The sequence below is a fragment of the Poecile atricapillus genome, chromosome Z (assembly GCF_030490865.1).
Source record: "Poecile atricapillus isolate bPoeAtr1 chromosome Z, bPoeAtr1.hap1, whole genome shotgun sequence".
Classification (NCBI taxonomy): domain Eukaryota; kingdom Metazoa; phylum Chordata; class Aves; order Passeriformes; family Paridae; genus Poecile; species Poecile atricapillus.
The window spans coordinates 60,441,765-60,459,135 of NC_081289.1; the positions used below are offsets into that span (position 1 = coordinate 60,441,765).

The window sequence follows — 17,371 nt, forward strand, 5'->3', positions numbered from 1 at the left end:
TGGCCTGTTTTTTGGAGGATGCTGATGGTTACACGCTTCACCAACACCAAAGAGGGAAGGCAGCAAAGAATTAAGAGCTCAATTATAGTGAATTACTCTCCCTATATTTAAGGCAGACGCAAAACGTTTTTATGTAAAGGAAGGTGAAGTTAGATGGAGAGGCTTGTATCACCACATATTTGTATGTACTCAGCATTTTCATTATCTAAAGGAAAACAGGGAAGAATCCATCGCCACTGACATAGGTGCTTCGTCGTCCCTCAAAACAACCCACGAAAGCAATCCAAGCCCGTTACGGTGTCAGCCCTGGTGTCTCTGCCCGGAGCTGGGGGCTGGGGGCGGGCAGAGACCCTTCCGTGGCTCGCAGGGCGCTCGTCTCTCTGCAGCGGGGTGAGCGGGCAGAGGCAACCGAACTGCCGGGCCCCGGGAGCCCTCGGTGAGCGGGCAGAGACCGCCGCGCTGCCGGGCCCCGGGAGCCCTCGGTGAGCGGGCAGAGACCGCCGCGCTGCCGGGCCCCGGGAGCCGCCGCCGCTCAGAAGCCGCAGCCCCGCCCCGCGGCTCTGGCGTAGCGCTGACGCCGCGCCCGCCCCGCCCGGGCCAGCCGGGGTAGCGGCGGGCCGGGGTCGCCGTTAGCAGCTGCTGGGCTCGCCCCGCGGCGCCCGCCCGTTCCGCCGGGCCATGCGGTAGCGGCTGCGGCGGGCCGGGCTCTCGGCGGCCATGGAGTGGTTCCCCGGCGGCCGCCGGCCCCGGCTCGTGTCCTCGCTGGGGCTGGGGCGGCGCTCCTGGGAGGTCACCTTAGACGAGGAGCGGGGTCGGCTGGCCTGGCGCGACCCCCACCCGCCGCGCCGCGCCGCCGGTGAGTGGGGCGGGCGGGGGCCGGGGCGCACCTGCCGCGGCCTGCGGCGGGCCGGGGCCACCCGAGGGGCGCCTGCCCTCAGCGGCGGGGGAAGGGCGCCCGCAGCGTCCCCGGCGGCGGCGGCGGCGCGGTGTCTGCGGGGGCGGCCGGCGCTGCCCCGGCGGCGAGGCGGCGGCTCCGCGCCCGGGGCTCCCTGAGCATCCGGAGAGCTCCGTCGGCGTGAGCGCTTCCTGCCCTCGGGAGCCTGTGCGTCGCCGCTGGGTTCAGAGTCCGAGCGGCGGAGGGTGGCGCGATCCCACACGGGGCCGGGCAGGGCGCTCGGAGCGGGGAGATGCAGGCGGGACGGTCCGCGGCAGCAGCCGCCTGTGCCGAGCGCTGGTCGGGCCGGGCCTCCCGTAACAAAGCCGAGAGCTGCCTTCGCTCAGCCCCTGCGAGCGGAGCAGCCCAGCCGAGCATCTGCTCCCAGCGTGCCGCTGATGGCACCGGGGGACACCTGTCCCGCAGCTGGGCGAGTACAACATCGATTTGTTCAGCTGAACCCCATTATTTCTCGGCGCCTCGAGTACGGAGAAGTGTGTGGCTTGTAATGTATTTAAAGGAATCGTAGCAGTACATAAGAGACTTACAAAACCTTAAAAACAATTTTGGTGGTTTTTTTTTAGTTGCAAGACTTGTGTTTAAAAACACTTTCATACTGAGGTAGTGTCTCAGGCAATGACTGCTGTTGCTGGTTTTTTTTGTTGGTTTGGATTTTTTTTTTTTTTTGAGCTTTTTAAAAATCTCTTAGCTTTCTCAGGGGCTTAGTGTAGTAGAAATTTAACAAAGATAGTTTAACTTTTGAGATTGGTTTGGAAATATTTAATATAAGATACTAGTTTGACGTGTGATAACAAAGATTTCCAAATAGTTCCCCTTTTTGCAGTTAGCATAGTGTGGAGGTACAAAACTGCTAGTCTGAGAAGTCACTGATGAAAACACCTGAAAAAAATCAGATTAACTTCTGAGAATATTTGCATGTCAAACTTTCTACTATACTTCTAAGAGGTACTCTTTCAGAGTCTTTGACCGTGGGGGTTTAATATAGTAATTATTCCCACTGTTAGTTTAGCCATATTAACATGGCATGTGAACAGTTGAAAATGGGTAATGTCCTTTTTTTCAAAGCAGCTGCTGTAGAGTTGGAAACTGCTGTCATCCTCATTTTAGCGATTGCAGAATCTGAGACACTAATAGTGAGAAACTAATAATAGAAAAGCTGACTAGAAGTTTCATCTGAGAAAGCTTTGAATATAGATGTTTCCAATCCTAGGCAAGTCTCCAAACTTAAATAGTTAAATAGTTCTTCCATTCTTACTATGTACTTTTGTTAAATATTTTTCGGATTTTATCATAATATCTTATTAGCCTGAGGCTTTTTTCAAGAAGGTGCAGGAAAAAGGAGAAAAAGAACTCAAGAATTGTAAGAATTTGGTGTTACAGTTTACATGTCTGATATTTGGTTATGCTTTAAGTACAACCCTTCTTATTTATAATATAAAAATAGAGTTTGTTATCCTTCCCTGGCTGTTGTGCAAGTAGTTTGACATAATCTAGTGTTTATCAACAATACTGATGAAAAAAGTAATCATAAATTCTTTAACTTTCCTCAGTTAAAGGAACTTAAGACTTTAAGGATAAATTGCTTCTTTAATTCTGACGATCTAACTACACTGCTGTGAAAAATAGGCTGTATACTTTTCAAAATGAAATTAGTCTAGATAAAGGCACCTGGATCTTAAATTTAAAATAGAAAGTTTCAGGCCCTTTTGGGATAATTGCTCCTACTAGGTAAAGTATCTCTTACTTTGGAGATAATTTGATTTTAATTGTGTAAAATCCTTTTAAAAATGCCTTTTCAAAGTCACTAGGAGACTGATGTGTAGGCTAGAGCAAGTTCAAGAGGAGTGCCATTCTCCTGTCTGATGAATTCCTTTAGACCAAGCACGAGTGCCATGGATTCACACCAGCTCTCTCATGAGCACTCTAAAGTTTATAGCTGCTTGCAGTTGTGAATTTTTACTACTTTTTTAAGTTGTAAGTTCTTGACTTGCTCCTGGTAGACCAAACCGTGTATGAACCTGCCCTGAAGCTTGTTCTGAATGTCAGTTCTGGGAATGGTGGAAGGAGAGTGGGACACAGTAAATTAAAGTCTATATGAGTCAGTTCCTGAAGTAGTACCAAGCTGGAGATGCCTTAACAGGCAAGGGAGGTTACTGAGTGCAACCACTGTCTTGTAGCACAGCTATTTACAGGATTTTGGTAAACATGATGTGAAATCACAAGAGAAAAGAGAAGAAAAAGAAATGCCTAAGTGTTCTGGAGGCACTAGTATAATTTGTGTAGGGATCAATACAATAGATAATGTAACTTTTCTTCATAACACCCTCATTAATTCAAGTGTTCCCTGAACTCAAGCTTTAATATCATCACAGTTTTGTGTTATTGCTGCCCTGTTGTCTCCAAGCTCTTTTTAAGACCTGTGATGATTCATTGAGTTCTCTGCAATTATTTTTGAAATATGAGCAGCATACATGACAATATATAAATAAACTTAATAATATGGGAGATGGTTAGTTAGAAGCATATAATTTCAGACGAGTTGCTTGACCAAGATTAGTATCTTTCTACCATTTAGCCTTTGACTACATGACTACATTGTGTCTAAATACAGACTAAATTATGCAGTATAAAAGTGCTATATTTCTTGTTTAGTAGGCAGCTATTACAGTGAAGCAGTTGTCTTTAAACTGTAGAAACTCAGGGTTACTTATTTTCAGGGCACTTATTACTGTCTTGAATTTAGGTATATATATCAAAGTTGTTTGGTATATGTTTTTTCAAGGTTTTCAGACTTTGACATGGACAGAACTAGAGCTATAGCTAGGTGTATTGTAGAAGTCTTGAAATGTTTACCTTTCCCTGTTGTGTCCAAAATCAGGAACAGATAGGAAGCAACACAGACTTTGTCCTGTTGTCCAGGAAAATACAGTTTTAGGGAGTATGGAGAGATTCTTCTGTTTTCTCATCTCTGTACAGTGATATTTATATATATGCATACATGTATGTGTATGTATATATATCTATATATATGTATATATACAGACTTGTATATATATGTATTTAAATCCTGTTCTGTCAAAATGTAGACTTATTAATTCAGGAGAATTCTTTTTAATGCTGTCATTTGGAAGATATCAACAATAACAAAGACATCAAATGCTTGCTCAAGTCATGGTGTATTTTTAAATTCTGAAATACGATTTATTTCCTACTGTTAAACTTTGTTTAACAGCATCATAGTTTCAAGTTCTCTCTTCAGCGTAATTACGTTCCTGTTTCCGGTTCTTTGATGGTTAGACATGTTTGAACTTATATGGAAAAGTTTTACCTGTAAATTTTCATGTGTTTCTCTGTTACTTTCAGCTGTGCATCTTTTTTTCCTAGGGATGCCTTCGTCTTCAAATTTTCTGATCAACATTATTTTTCAGCCTTGTAATATTTCCCTCATGTTGGTGGCACAATCAGGTTTTCCTCAAATAACACGTGATAAACATTTTGTACCAAATTCATAGCAGAGTATATATTGTACGTATATACTTAGAGGTATTTTAGAAGCATTGGCTAAGATTTTGTTATGCCTGGTACTAAAGCATTACAATGCTTTAGTAGAAGCAGAATGAGATTCTCCTGTCATTTTTCTAGGATTTTTTTTTTTTTCTAAAGTCCAAACATGAAGGGGATGACCAAACTAGACCCTGAACTCTGTGCATTCACTTATGGTGTGCACTTTCTTTTAGTCTTTGTATTTCATAATTCTTTTCCAAAACAACTGCCTGAGGAAGGTGTAGTACTAGTGTTCACAACACAGATGTGATTCTGGTGTATTCTAAAGAAAGCTCAGTTTGATAAACAGGGTACTTAACAGAGGGTGGACCAGCTTGGCAACAAGGTCTGTCCAGCACCTGGTGCTTGCAGAGTGTTGGCACTTCCTTAGTCAAGGTCATTTGTCATCAGTTATTCCCATCTGGCAGTGGGAAGTGTGCAGAAATATGAACCATGTTTCTCTATAGGCAATGCCACAACTACATTGCGCAGGTAGTATGTGGGAAATAATTACTCCAGCAGGCATTGCTTCTTTGGAATGTGTTGTCTTCTTGGAAGAGATGTTATTCAAATAGAGATGCACGCTACATTAAACAGTACATGTTCTTTAGCATACTCCTTTTTGCTGGATTGTTTCCCCCCCTTAAGGTGAAAAAATGCATCTTACTCCCTACTTTATCATTGAAATATTTATAGTTGAGCAGAAAAGATTTTATTTGGAAATGCAGAAGAAACACTAGGAAGACATTCAATAGTATGATTTAAATATTCGAGATGACCCAAGTTCAAATTGCTGTGCTTTGATTCAGATTCATGTGATGTGAAGTAGCTGTGTGATCATAGTAGAAACTGGTCTGTTGGTTTACAAAGAAGCTTTACTTTAAAATAAAAAAAGTAAATTTCCTTATACATGGCTATACATGGTGAAATAATGGTCTTTGGATGTTTCTGTTACTTCTCCACAGTTTTGATTTAAATCAGCTGTGATACCCTTTTTCTTCCCTCTCCCTTAGGATGTGAATTGTCAGTAATTCTGCTCTATATCCTACCTTCTCTTACCATAGTGTTTATTAAACACAGCTTTCTATACTTCATGGGTGGCATAATACCATGTACCTTCTGATAGAAAGTATTCCTGTTGCTTTTAGGTGAAGACAAATCTTAAATCTGAAAGCTTGACCCTTCTTGTGGACTCTAACAGCAAATTAGGTTTTAAAGTGACTGAAAATACACTTTTTCTTTAAACCTATATCCCAGCTTTTTACTTGTTGATATTTTTAAGTCATGAGAATATGCTAATAGTTTAAATTAATTCCAAATGCCTCTGCATCCATGGGCCTCAGCTGAATTTTAAGAATAAAGCAAGTGCTGTGATCAGCAATGCTTTTGTGCTTATGCACGTGTCTAGGTTGCTTTGATCTAACATATTTGTGAGGGGGAAGTTAGGTCTGTAGGATATGTAGCTGGCAGTGATGAATGAACAAGTCTTGACTGAAGTTCTGAGTGAGTGCTCATAAACTCAGGAAGTGTTCTGTGGGAGTGGCAGACAGCAATGACACACCAAAAATCTTTTCTTAACACAGAATAACACACTTCCTAACTGCTGGCTGCATTTTGAACAAAGAAAGCCCACTGTTAGTGTGATTACCATGGTTTTGTTTCTGTGGTTTTTTTTTTTCCTCCTCTTCCACTTGCTTAATGTGGGAAAAGTAGTGTGCATCTGATCCAGTGTTTTGCTGATTTATCAGTTTGCTTTTAGGAAAAATGTTAAGATTAAGAGCACTTATTGACCCAGAATGAGTAATGACTGGCACAGCCAGAGTGCTGAGAAGATTGTCAGCTGTTTACTGTGTTTTTTGTTTGGCTTTTAAAGTTTTTACTTTATTTGTTTGGGTTTTTTGGTTTTTTTTTTTGCCATGCCCTTTCACCCACCTTCTCTGGATGGTCAGATCTTTGTCTCTAATATGCTAGCCATTGACCACATTGAAAATTTTGTCTAGAAGCTGTTGTGTGCTACTTGGTTGAATAGATTGGACTGAGCCAAGTAAAGTTCTTTGTTTGATATTGTCTGAGCCCATATTTCAACCTTTTTTCATTAATGTTGATCTTGTAGTACTGGTGTAAGCAACTTTTTGTGTGTGTGCTTGTTTTGTTAATGTGGCAGTAAGGTTTTCCGTGTTTTGGGAGAAGCACATGAAGGTGAAGGCCTTTGAGTAAACACCTTTATGCTGTGTCAGTGAAATAAATGTCTCATGCTACTTGATAATAGGGTAAATGCTACAAAAGTAGGTGTGGAAAAGGACTATAATGAGTCCATTTGTGAGCCTTAAGGAGAGGCTGGGTTAGTGCTATTTTTTATGGGGCAGGTTTTGGTGACTAAACAGCAGATGAGGGCATTGTGTTCATAGGAGCAGGACTGTTGTGCTTGTGCTGGAGGTCTCTGCTTCACATTGAAAGCTTCTTCCTTCTGGGGGAAAGGAGGAGGGGTGGTAAGATTAAATAGTTGGTTTGCCACGTGATGAAACAATATTCTGTGTAGCACTAAGTCAAATAGTGATAGAGATACTTGGACTGATAGAAATTCTTGAGTTCTATTCAAGCACACTAGAATTTGTTGTTATAAGCAGTAGGGAATTTTCTGAGTAAGGCATGTTGAGACAGCTTTGCATCTTTCTGGCCATCTGCAATTACTCGGTTCAGTAGTGTGTGATTTTGACTCCCTTAAGATTGGAATATGCTCTCAGGAGAGTGGAGCTGCTTGATGCTTTTATGGTGCTAATTAGTACTGAGGAATATAATTGGCAGAGCTGGTATTCCCAGAACGGAAACCCTTCTGACTTTCACCAAAGCCAAAGGGAAGGTGGGATCTGTTCTTCACCTTTGCTCCTTTGGTGTTTCACCCTTCCCCCCCCCACCACGCCCCCCCAATTTTTCAGGAATCAGTTCTTCAGATTTGAAACTATGGTGCCGTAAGATAAAAAAAAAAAACATATATACCTATGAAACAAAAAACCAAAAATATTTACTTTTTTCTTTCTTTGCCATGTCTGTAAAGAGATCTTCTTTAAAAAAATCAAAATAGTCATGCAACTGTCGATGCAACTGTTCGAGGGGGAACACAGAATTAGGAGAGCTTATAAGTGGTTTCAAGGTTGCTAGAAGCTATGTAATATGTGCTGCAGTATATACTCCAAATAAATGCTTTTAGTGATACAGATTTGGAAGTGCTTTAGAATCTATTAGCTATCTGTGCAGTTGGACAGCTTTATTGTATAAAAAATGCCTAATAAAACAATTAGTTCAGTTGCTGTTCCCAGCATACATGGTAATAAGTATGCACTATCTACAACTATTTCCAAAAATGTTATTTAGAGCACTGTCATTTAAATTTTTGATCAAAGTGTGGTTTCTAAGTTTTATAACATATCTTTGAGCAGTAACAAAATAAATTGCCATTTAAGTGCAATCTTTATAGATGCAACAAGCTTTCTTTCATATTTTGACATATGAATCAGTGGCAGACCTAGTAGACAAATAAATAAAACCAGTTTTGGGAAAGAAAGATTAAAGAATGTACTTGATTTCCTTTATTGTTCCATCTGTGTTCTGTATTTCTTTTTCCTTGGATAAATGTTAATCATAATGAGATCCCTTTGAAGATCTTGTATCTGTTAGGAAAACCAAATAATTGTTACTGCTTAGTATTAGATATAGTCTTACATGTGTGTATGTGCAGTATACATATCATACATCTCCGAGTTCATCTCTGCTGCTGGATCTTTATAACAACATTATGTGACTGCTGCACTTGCCTGTCATGCCTCAAATATAGTAAATGCAATCATTATAAGCTAAAATTTGTTTTTGAGTTGAAACATTCAAATACAGCCAGATTCCTAAAGGACCTCAGTGTAAAGTTTGAAGGCTCCATTTCTTTTGAATCATGCTAAAAAATTCAGGGAAGATAAAATCACTAAATGAGTATAAATCACGTCAAATACCAATACCCCTTGAGTCAGTAGTCCACAAATTGTCAATGCATGTAATGATATGTAAAGCCTCTTTTGACTAAACCAATCAAATAGAATGGGGAAAAATAATAAAAGTGAGTTAGTGGCAAATGAATTGCAGTCATAGCTGTGAAGAGGTCAGGAAAACTTTTCACTCATTTTACATTCCCCACCACTACCATTGTACTACTGCAAAATAGTGAGGAAAATGAAATATAGAATAAAGTCCAGTAACAATGGTATTATTGCCTGTATTTTATGTGTTGAATATCTTAATGTTTTGGTATCACTCTCTTTGTATATTTGAGAGAAGCAAGTATATTATAATTCTTATTATACAAGAGATTGTTTACATAAGACTATATTATTATAACAATATAAATCTTTTATACATGCATATGTATACAGAGAGCACCTTCTTGTACATAAATACAAAACATGCATTTTAAGTTTCACTTTTTTGAGATGAAGTAACAACAGAGCAGTGTTGAAATCAGTAATGAGACAAAAGTCTTCAATTTGACAGGAATTAAGAAACCTGAGATGATGTTTAGGAGCTATAAGAGAAAGGAGAATGAGGTTAGAGGAATTATTTCATAGTCTGAGAACAAGAGGCCTTTAATTCTGAAAAACAGTAGTTTCGAAGTTGATATGAGGAAAATATTTCACAGTACATGAACATAACATCTAGAGTTCTCTTCTTTAAAAGCTTAGTGGGATTTAAAATCTTAAGAACTCATATGAATGCCCTTCTTTCATAAGCCAGCTAGTTACTTGAGAATAACAAATAGCCTCTGTATCTGTGCACTAGATTTAGTTGCACATTCTTTGAAGTAGCTTGTGCTGTTCACTGTCAAGTATCTGGACTAGGCCCCATAGAAGGGGCAGTTTAATTACACTGACATCAGTGTTGCTGGGTTTCGGCTTCATGCAAAAATACTTTTATACATGAAATACCTAATTTTCTGAGAAGTCATATTTAAAATACTGTTTTGGGTAGTTTGTAAGTGGTAATGGATTATGTGCTTTGACTAAAGACAAAATAAAATTGAGAATATTCAGAAAATTTCTAGTTATGCTTTTGGTTGTGCTTATTGAGCAACTGCTCTAATCATATGTCTGTATCATATCAGGTATAGAAATAATCATTCAGGTGATGTTTGAAGATTCTAATATGTGAGGTCTTGTGTTCATACAGAAAACTGTTTTGTACCTATCTCTGAGATCATTGCTGTAGAAGAAACTGAGTTTAACAAAAAACAACGTAACATTGGCAGATGGCAAAAAATGGCAAAGCTACATGCTTTCACAGGTAAGGCAAATAACAGTCTCTGGATGCTTGTGCTTGTTATTCTGTTGAAGGTACTTTAAGGCAGACTCAAAAGAAATCATCAAAGTTTAGGGTTTTTTTAACAGAAGTGATATGTTTAAAAAACTCCACCCCCCCAAAAAAAAAATAAAAAAAACAAATGAAGAAAACCAAAAAACCTGACAACAGCAAACTTCCAAAAAAGACACCCCAAAAAAACCCAAGAAGAAATCCCCACCAAAATCCCAAACTGAAATAAACGCAAGCAAAAGTCTCACAAACAAAAGAACCCCCACCAAAAATCTGTTTATATTTAAAGATCCTTATTTGAAAAAAAAAGAAACCTCTTCTTTTAAGAACACACACTATGTTTAGTTATTTTTAATGAAGTTGAAACTAATGTCTGAGTGTTCATCCCAGTGTCTTTTTGCTGCTGAATGACTCTGCAGCAGGACACCTGCTTTCTACTTCTTGACTGGAAAATCGAGAGAGGGTGAAAGAATGTTTGGGGTTTTCTAAATTATCCCTAACCATCAGGATGTATGCATGAAAGTTTCTTTGTATTATCGACTGCATTCTTAAAACAAAGTGCCAGAAGTAAGTGTCTGTTTTGGGAAAAGTGTGGTGACTTCTGTCCTAAAAAGATGTCATGCCAAAATTTTATGTTGTGGAGTATTTTTCTCACCTTTAGCCCTCCAGTAAGAGTGATTTGAGATACTGTATATGAAGTGTAAGTATAAGGTCTTAATGCAGAAGAAAACAAAATATTTTTTTTCTCAAATTTCAGCTTTATAGCTGAAATTCACCCTGTTGGTTACATGAGTTGATGTCAGTGTGGCTTATCTTCTTAAACTTGTGGCTTTTTATGTAGATATTGCAGACTTAATACAGATAATACATAAGCTCAGTGAACTTCTGAACAAGTACGTCTATAATAACTTGATGAGAATTGGCTTCTTTAAAAAAAAGTCTTTGGATGACTGCTTGTAGCAAGTGTTTTCATTTATGTTTTCATTTGGACTCTACAAATGTGCTGGTCATACTCTGAATGCTTTTGTCATTTGTAGAAATGTGTAGTGAGGGTTAATTACAGGTCAATATTTTGGAGATTGTTCTGAAATGCATTTTTCATTTCACAGAACCATCTCATTATGTTTTTGTTTTTCTGTGTTTTTGTTTTTTTCTTAATTTAAATAGTGTATTATGTGAAGAAAGCCCGGAATCACCGCTGGCGGTGCAGTGATGTGACGTTTTGGTGTGTTGATGAGCACTTATGTAATCAGTGGATACAGGCGCTGAAGGAATTACTTGAAATGCAGAGTAAGTTTGAATAAACTATGAACATTTGCACCATCTTTTTGTAGGCTTGTACATAAATCAATGTTATTTTGATATATCTGCTTTTTTTAACTCTTAAGAGCAGCTTATGCTCAAAAATTGAGGGAGCCAAGAGTGGAGTTGAAGTGTTTCCTTATCACTACTTTATCTTATATATTCACTAAGTTGTACTGAGTGCTTTAATCAGTCAGAACTGTTGGTGTCATATAATTTTGCCCAGATATAAATTATTTTTGCAAAATAGAGACACACGGGAGGCTTAGCAGAGGTTTTAAATGACTGTAGCTTTGGAAGAAGCAATGTACAGATGTAAGGTCGGGGATTTAAGGTACTCTAGAGATTTGAGGTCAAGGACTGTAGCAATTGGAAGATTTTTGGGTGTGTTTCACCTTTACAGACTCTTTGTTTCATCAACAAAATGTGTCTCATGTAGTAAGAGTTCCCATTAATAATTTTTGAGACTCTTGGACATCTCCTTCATGCGAGGTTAAAAGTGATTTTGAAGGAGTTATTCCTGAAAGAGATACCTTGATGGATGTCAGGAAGCAGCAGGAGTAGAGTATCTGATAGAAGGGAAGTCAAGGGTGATCATAGCAGAGGCAGTGCCCTTGCTGACCAGGGTCCCACTGTCTCTGAGCAGGGTGGACAGAGCAGGGGTGGAGAAAGAAGCAGGTCAAATTTATAGTCCAGGTGAGATAAAGTAATTGGGTCCTTCCAGGGAGGCTGGAGGAGAACAGCTGGAGCTGGAGCCAGGACTAGAGACGAGCTCCCTACAGTGTCGGTCTGAAGCCCATCTGAGATACAGAGCTGGAGAAGGGGTTGGGTACAAGTACACCTACAGTGGGACTCGAGCAAATATTTAAGGCTTACAGAATAAATATCACTATTTAACAAAAACAGTGGAAGGATTCTTAATATGGTTTTTTTGTATACATTACACGTCTTTTTCCAAAATGAGGTTTGTACAGCCATTCAGTACACCTGTGAGAACTGTGGCCTCAGCACTCAATTCCATTTGAATGCAATTGTTCATTTTATTGGTAACAAATTCCTTCAGGAAAGGGAATATATTCTCAGATGGGGTTACAGATTTTAACCACTCTGTCTAGTTTGGGTGATTTGTTCTAAAAGTGTGCTGATGTAGTAAGTCTGATATTTTTTCCTTTTAAAGTAATAATCTAGAATTCCTCTAGAACTGGAGGAAGTACAGATGTTAAGGTTTTTGTCTGTTCCATAAAAAAGGAGGATTTCTCGGGGCAACAGGTATTACTGTCTTGTATCTGTTAATGCAGAGGTGTAATAATAGTTTTCATTGACCCTACTTAGTGTAAATCCATAACTGTTTGGACAAATTTGAGATAGTAATATCAAAGGTGTTTTTGGAGGGGGAAGGGGTAACATTAACATTAACTAACACTGTAGGACAAGCACTTGCTGCACAGCACATAGTTTCATCAGGTAGTCTTGATGTGACTTGATCACAGAAAGGAAATGGATTTTAACTGTATAATTAAAGAAAGAAGAAAGTTTAAAGAAATTTATGTAAAAGTATTTTCAGGTGTGCTTCACTTAAAAGTGGCTTTGCTATTGCTGCCCTTTTCATCTTGTATGCCCATAAAGCTCATGCAATTAGAATAACTTGTGTAGTGGGAAGGTATTGAAGGAATGACAAGTAAGAATGTGAGATAGGGAGTCAGAAGAAATTATTCTGAATTTCACTTGCTGTTTTATTAACAATTTGTTCTGTTCTGCTGGTATCAGTATAATAAAGAGAGCAGATAAAGCGGGCTTTTAAACCCTCTTCGTTAAGAGTTACAAGTCTTTTATGCTGTGTTTGCTTTGGTGTTAATAGGTTTGGGTTTGTATGGCTTGATGAATTTTTGGTTTGTATACAAAAGCAGTATACTATGGTTTTCTTTGCTGCAGGGTCTAGACCAAAGCACCTACTTGTGTATATTAATCCTTATGGAGGAAAAAGACAAGGGAAGAGGATTTATGAACAGAAAGTTGCTCCACTCTTCAGTCTGGCTTCTATATCCACTGATGTTGTTAGTGAGTAACGAACACTTTAATTTCTTAATAAGCACGGTATGAACTTTTAAAACATTCTGGAATAGCTAAAGTTCTTTCTGTTAATTACCTTTTCTTACTAAGGAAATGAAACAAAGTGGTAGAGAATGTTTTCTAATTAAAGCATGGGTAGCCAGAAAAATGGCAGCCTTCTATCAGCTGCCTGCCTACTAAAATAAAACTTCTGGTGCTCCTGAGCTATTTGAGCTCTTAATAAAAGATGCTGCCTTTCTTCTCTTTTTGAGTTTCACTGTTAAAACTAATTGATCATTTGCACAATTTTTACTGAAATATATTTTTCTGTATATACTGTGTATGTCTCCTTTAATTCTTTCCCTGGCAAAAATCTTTTGAGACACATCTTATGGACAGGTTGTTTTACAGTCACATTGGTAATAGAATCATGGTTATTAATGAATTAATTTTTATGATTCTATATTATATACAGCTTTATAGTAATATTTTTAATAACAAATTATATTGTGTTTATTTATTCATAGTAACTGAACATGCTAACCATGCTAAGGACAACTTATTTGAAGTTAATATTTATAAATATGATGGGTAAGTAACTTTACTAGCCTTTTTTAAATTATTTTCAAACTGATATATTATGTAATTGGTCTGTTCTTGTCTCTAATTTAAAATGGTAGCCTTCATTACTAACATATTTATTGCAGCAGTACAGAAGTCCTGGGGCGCATACCTTTTCATAGGAGATCCACATTTAGGAATACAAAAAGGAAGCTAAAGTGTTTCAGTAAACTTGTTCAACACAATATATTCAAGCGTAGTATAACAATGTTTGCATGAGATTTGTGTTCAAAAGATGAATGTAAGATTATTCTGCTCAGTTGAGCATTCTGTTACAGCTCAAAAGCTACCCAGAAATGTTTTGTGGTCTTGACATACATGAGTTCAGAGCACTGCACCAGTAGCATTCAGCCTGTGTGTAAAAAACATGTTCAGAAATGTTTCAGGTAGTTCTTCTTGCTGTAGATGACTGTTCAATAGTGGCTACATTGTTTGGGTTTATTTGCATTTATTCTGTGTTGAAGTTACTGCTTTAAAAGAAGACCTGACTGAATGGTGATCTTGCATTCCATTATTAAGTCTGCTGTAGAAGCAGAATATTTTAATAAAAATGCTAGTAATTTCAGTTTCCAGTTCATGACATGAAACAAGTTGCAAGTCTGGAAAAACATGAAAATGTATGCAGATAAACTCTCATAACTACAGTATTTTAAAATTGTATCTTGTGCCTGTTGACAGGTACATTTAAACTAGTAAGTAGCAAAAAGAAAACACATTCAGTCTTTCCAGAGTACTTTTGCTGCAGTACTTTGCTATATACATTGTCTGTGTCGAGTAAGGGCATGATGTTGGGAAATGTTGTTAGTAAGAGATGGCATTCATAGGCTGAGTTCCCAGACTTCACCTTCGTTAAAATTACTTGCCTTCAAATAAACAGTTTTGTCTATACTGTGATTTTTCTTAATTTTTCAGGAGTTCAAGGGAGGGAAACATTGATCATAGAAAAACCTAGTTAGCTGTTATTTTTCCTTTTCATTTTATTTGTGATTTGAAGTAAGTGTACTGATGGTTGGTGAAATTGCAATGCAGAGCAGAAATGGAGGCAGATGAGCCCACGTCAACTCCTAGCAAATTGTTTTTTTACAGCAAGTCACAGTGACTAATTATGATGGTGTCTGAAGTGTTTTTGGCAGATTCAAAGTCTCATATTGTAGAATTTTTTTCCTTTGGTGGGTTTTATTTTTTTTTTTGTCTCTCATGCCAACGTGAACAATAGGCCAGAGAAACTGCATCTTTTTAGAATCTTATGATTCTTCTGTTCTTGGACTGGGCCTGAATGGCAGTTTGCTGGGGATCTGCAGCCTGTCTTTCCAAGCCTGACTTCTGTCCATCATGTACAACTCTTTTTCTGTGGTCAGCAGTGATGTTAGGAAGGATTTCCTGAATTAATACTACTTTTTAAATAACTGATTTTGTGGTCATCTGGAAAATTTAAAAAAAGGTTGAACCACATAAATGTGTGTTTCTTCAGCTTTGACTTTCCTCACATACAGTAAAAGGTTCTTTGGATTCCTGCATCTAATTGATGTTCTGTTCAGCTGTTTCTGTAAACTGGTTCTGATGTGTGGCTTTTCCTTCATTCAGTGATGAATTTCTTCATTTCATCTCCAGATTTCCTATCTGGCAAAGCCATACATGGTTCAGCAAGTACATACAGGATTCTTAATGATAATTGTTTTGCTTCTTTTCAAATGTTTTTCTTTAGACAGCTAATTTAAATATGCTCGTTTCCTGTTTGTTCTTCGTATTTTGCCTTATAGGAATTTCTTACAGGGAATGTAGTCACCTAATAGCTCAGTGATGGAACAGATTTTCTTTAAGCACGGTTACTTAAAATACTCATTTGGTTATGGTATAGCAAGCTTTTGTCATCACTGTGCAGAGCAATTAGAACACTGTAGTATCATGCAGGTAAAAGCCATGCTTGGAATAAATGGCATGTATCACTGTGGTTCCTTATACATGTGTCTGTTGCACAAGCCTTTTAAAATTGTTTCTAGTTGGGGTTTTTTTAAACTTTTTTGAGTTAGTTCACAGAATGGTTGAGATTAGAAGGGACCGTAGATCTTTAAAAACTCATTTGACTTGTGAATTAGCTTCTGAAGCCCTCTAGCAGATGTTGTTTGCTGTTATCATCTGTCTAAGAGGTGAAATGCTCACCCTTAGTGAAATAAGTAAAATAAAGCCCGAGAGTAAGAATCACTTAAGATGTTTCTTTCAGATATTTTTCACTTGGGGCCTTCATGTGTGGCATATGTCTGACCCATACATTGGTCTTCTGATGTTTGCTGTGCATTTGGTTGTGCTGTTATAGTGTATGTGAGGTTCTTTATCATATTTATCTTTGATAGGTATAGACATTCAGATAACTGTCCCCTCTGAGCCTGGATATAGTGTTTGTTATAGAAGATGATGAGAGGGCTGGAGCACCTCTCCTATGAACACAGTTTGGGTGAACTGAGCTTGTTCAGCCTGAAGAAGGGGAGACTCCAGGGAGATTTTAGAGCACCTTTCAGTACCTCAAGCGGACTTAAAAGGTAGCTGGAGAGGGACATTTTACAAGGGCATGTAGCAATAGGACAAGAGGGAATGGTTTTCAACTGAAAGAGGGAAGGTTTAGATTAGGTTTAAGGAAGAAATTGTTTGCTATGAGAGTGGGGAGGCTCTGGAACAGACTGGCCAGGGAACTCATGGATACCCCATCCCTGGAAGTGTTAAAGGCCAGGATGAATGGAGCTTTGAGCAAACTAGTACTGAGACAACACTGACCTTGAACTGATGTGGAAATTTTTTTCTTAAGCCCATTTTTTTGAGTTTGCAGAGAAAGATAAGGCTAAAATTGAGGAATAGTGTAGTTAAGCTATTAGAAGAGAAAAAAATTATGAAAATTGAAGACAAATATCCTTTTATTTCTTCTCCCTAAGTCTCCTAGGTCTTAATTTAGAGTTGGAAAGTTCACGTTTTTAAGACTGTCCTCACCATTCATGGAAAAGAATGACTGTTTTTTTCCAGCTTTCCATCTGCTGAAAACACAACTAAATTTAAGTTATCTACACCTAAAAATTAGGTTAATTTGTCTTGTGAAATAAGTGCTCATTCTGCAATATCTGTTGCTGATGATGTGAAAGTATTAGTTTATGAGTTGGAAATTATTGTTGTAGATAACAGTACACATTCCTAGACTTGTGTGCTAGGAACTACATAGGTAACTCTGGATTTCTCATGTATTCTTTTAGAGTGTATTGGATTTAGTTTTTTTGTTAAAGACTGTTAATGCTTTTAGAGTGCATTTGATTGTTGCTCCTAAAAGGTATACTGCTGTAAAAGAGTCTTTTTACTTCCTAGTGTTTGCTTGGCTGTGGACTCTGCTGAGTTTTAACACACTCAGGATCTGTGCAGCTGCTGTACCAGCTCTGACCTGAATTAAATTTGTGAAACAAAGTTTTGCATCTGGTAACATTTAGAATTCTGTGTCATTATGAATGATTATGTAGATATACATGACTTCTGTCTGTTTGATGGGATCTGAGCATGTTCAAAAGAAGATGCAGG

At 38.4% G+C, this 17,371-nt stretch overlaps 1 protein-coding gene across 1 annotated transcript in view; it reads left to right on the forward strand.

Annotated features, from left to right (window-relative positions):
• Nucleotides 1–534: 534 nt before the first annotated feature.
• The window catches only part of LOC131572990 (ceramide kinase-like), a 43,304-nt gene continuing 26,467 nt past the window's right edge, over nucleotides 535–17,371 (forward strand). The window contains exons 1-5 of the mRNA XM_058826476.1: nucleotides 535–856; nucleotides 9,707–9,820; nucleotides 11,015–11,137; nucleotides 13,082–13,207; nucleotides 13,726–13,789. Coding sequence (XP_058682459.1) covers nucleotides 718–856; nucleotides 9,707–9,820; nucleotides 11,015–11,137; nucleotides 13,082–13,207; nucleotides 13,726–13,789 — 566 coding nt within the window. The 5' untranslated portion in view covers nucleotides 535–717. The remainder of the gene's footprint in view (nucleotides 857–9,706; nucleotides 9,821–11,014; nucleotides 11,138–13,081; nucleotides 13,208–13,725; nucleotides 13,790–17,371) is intronic.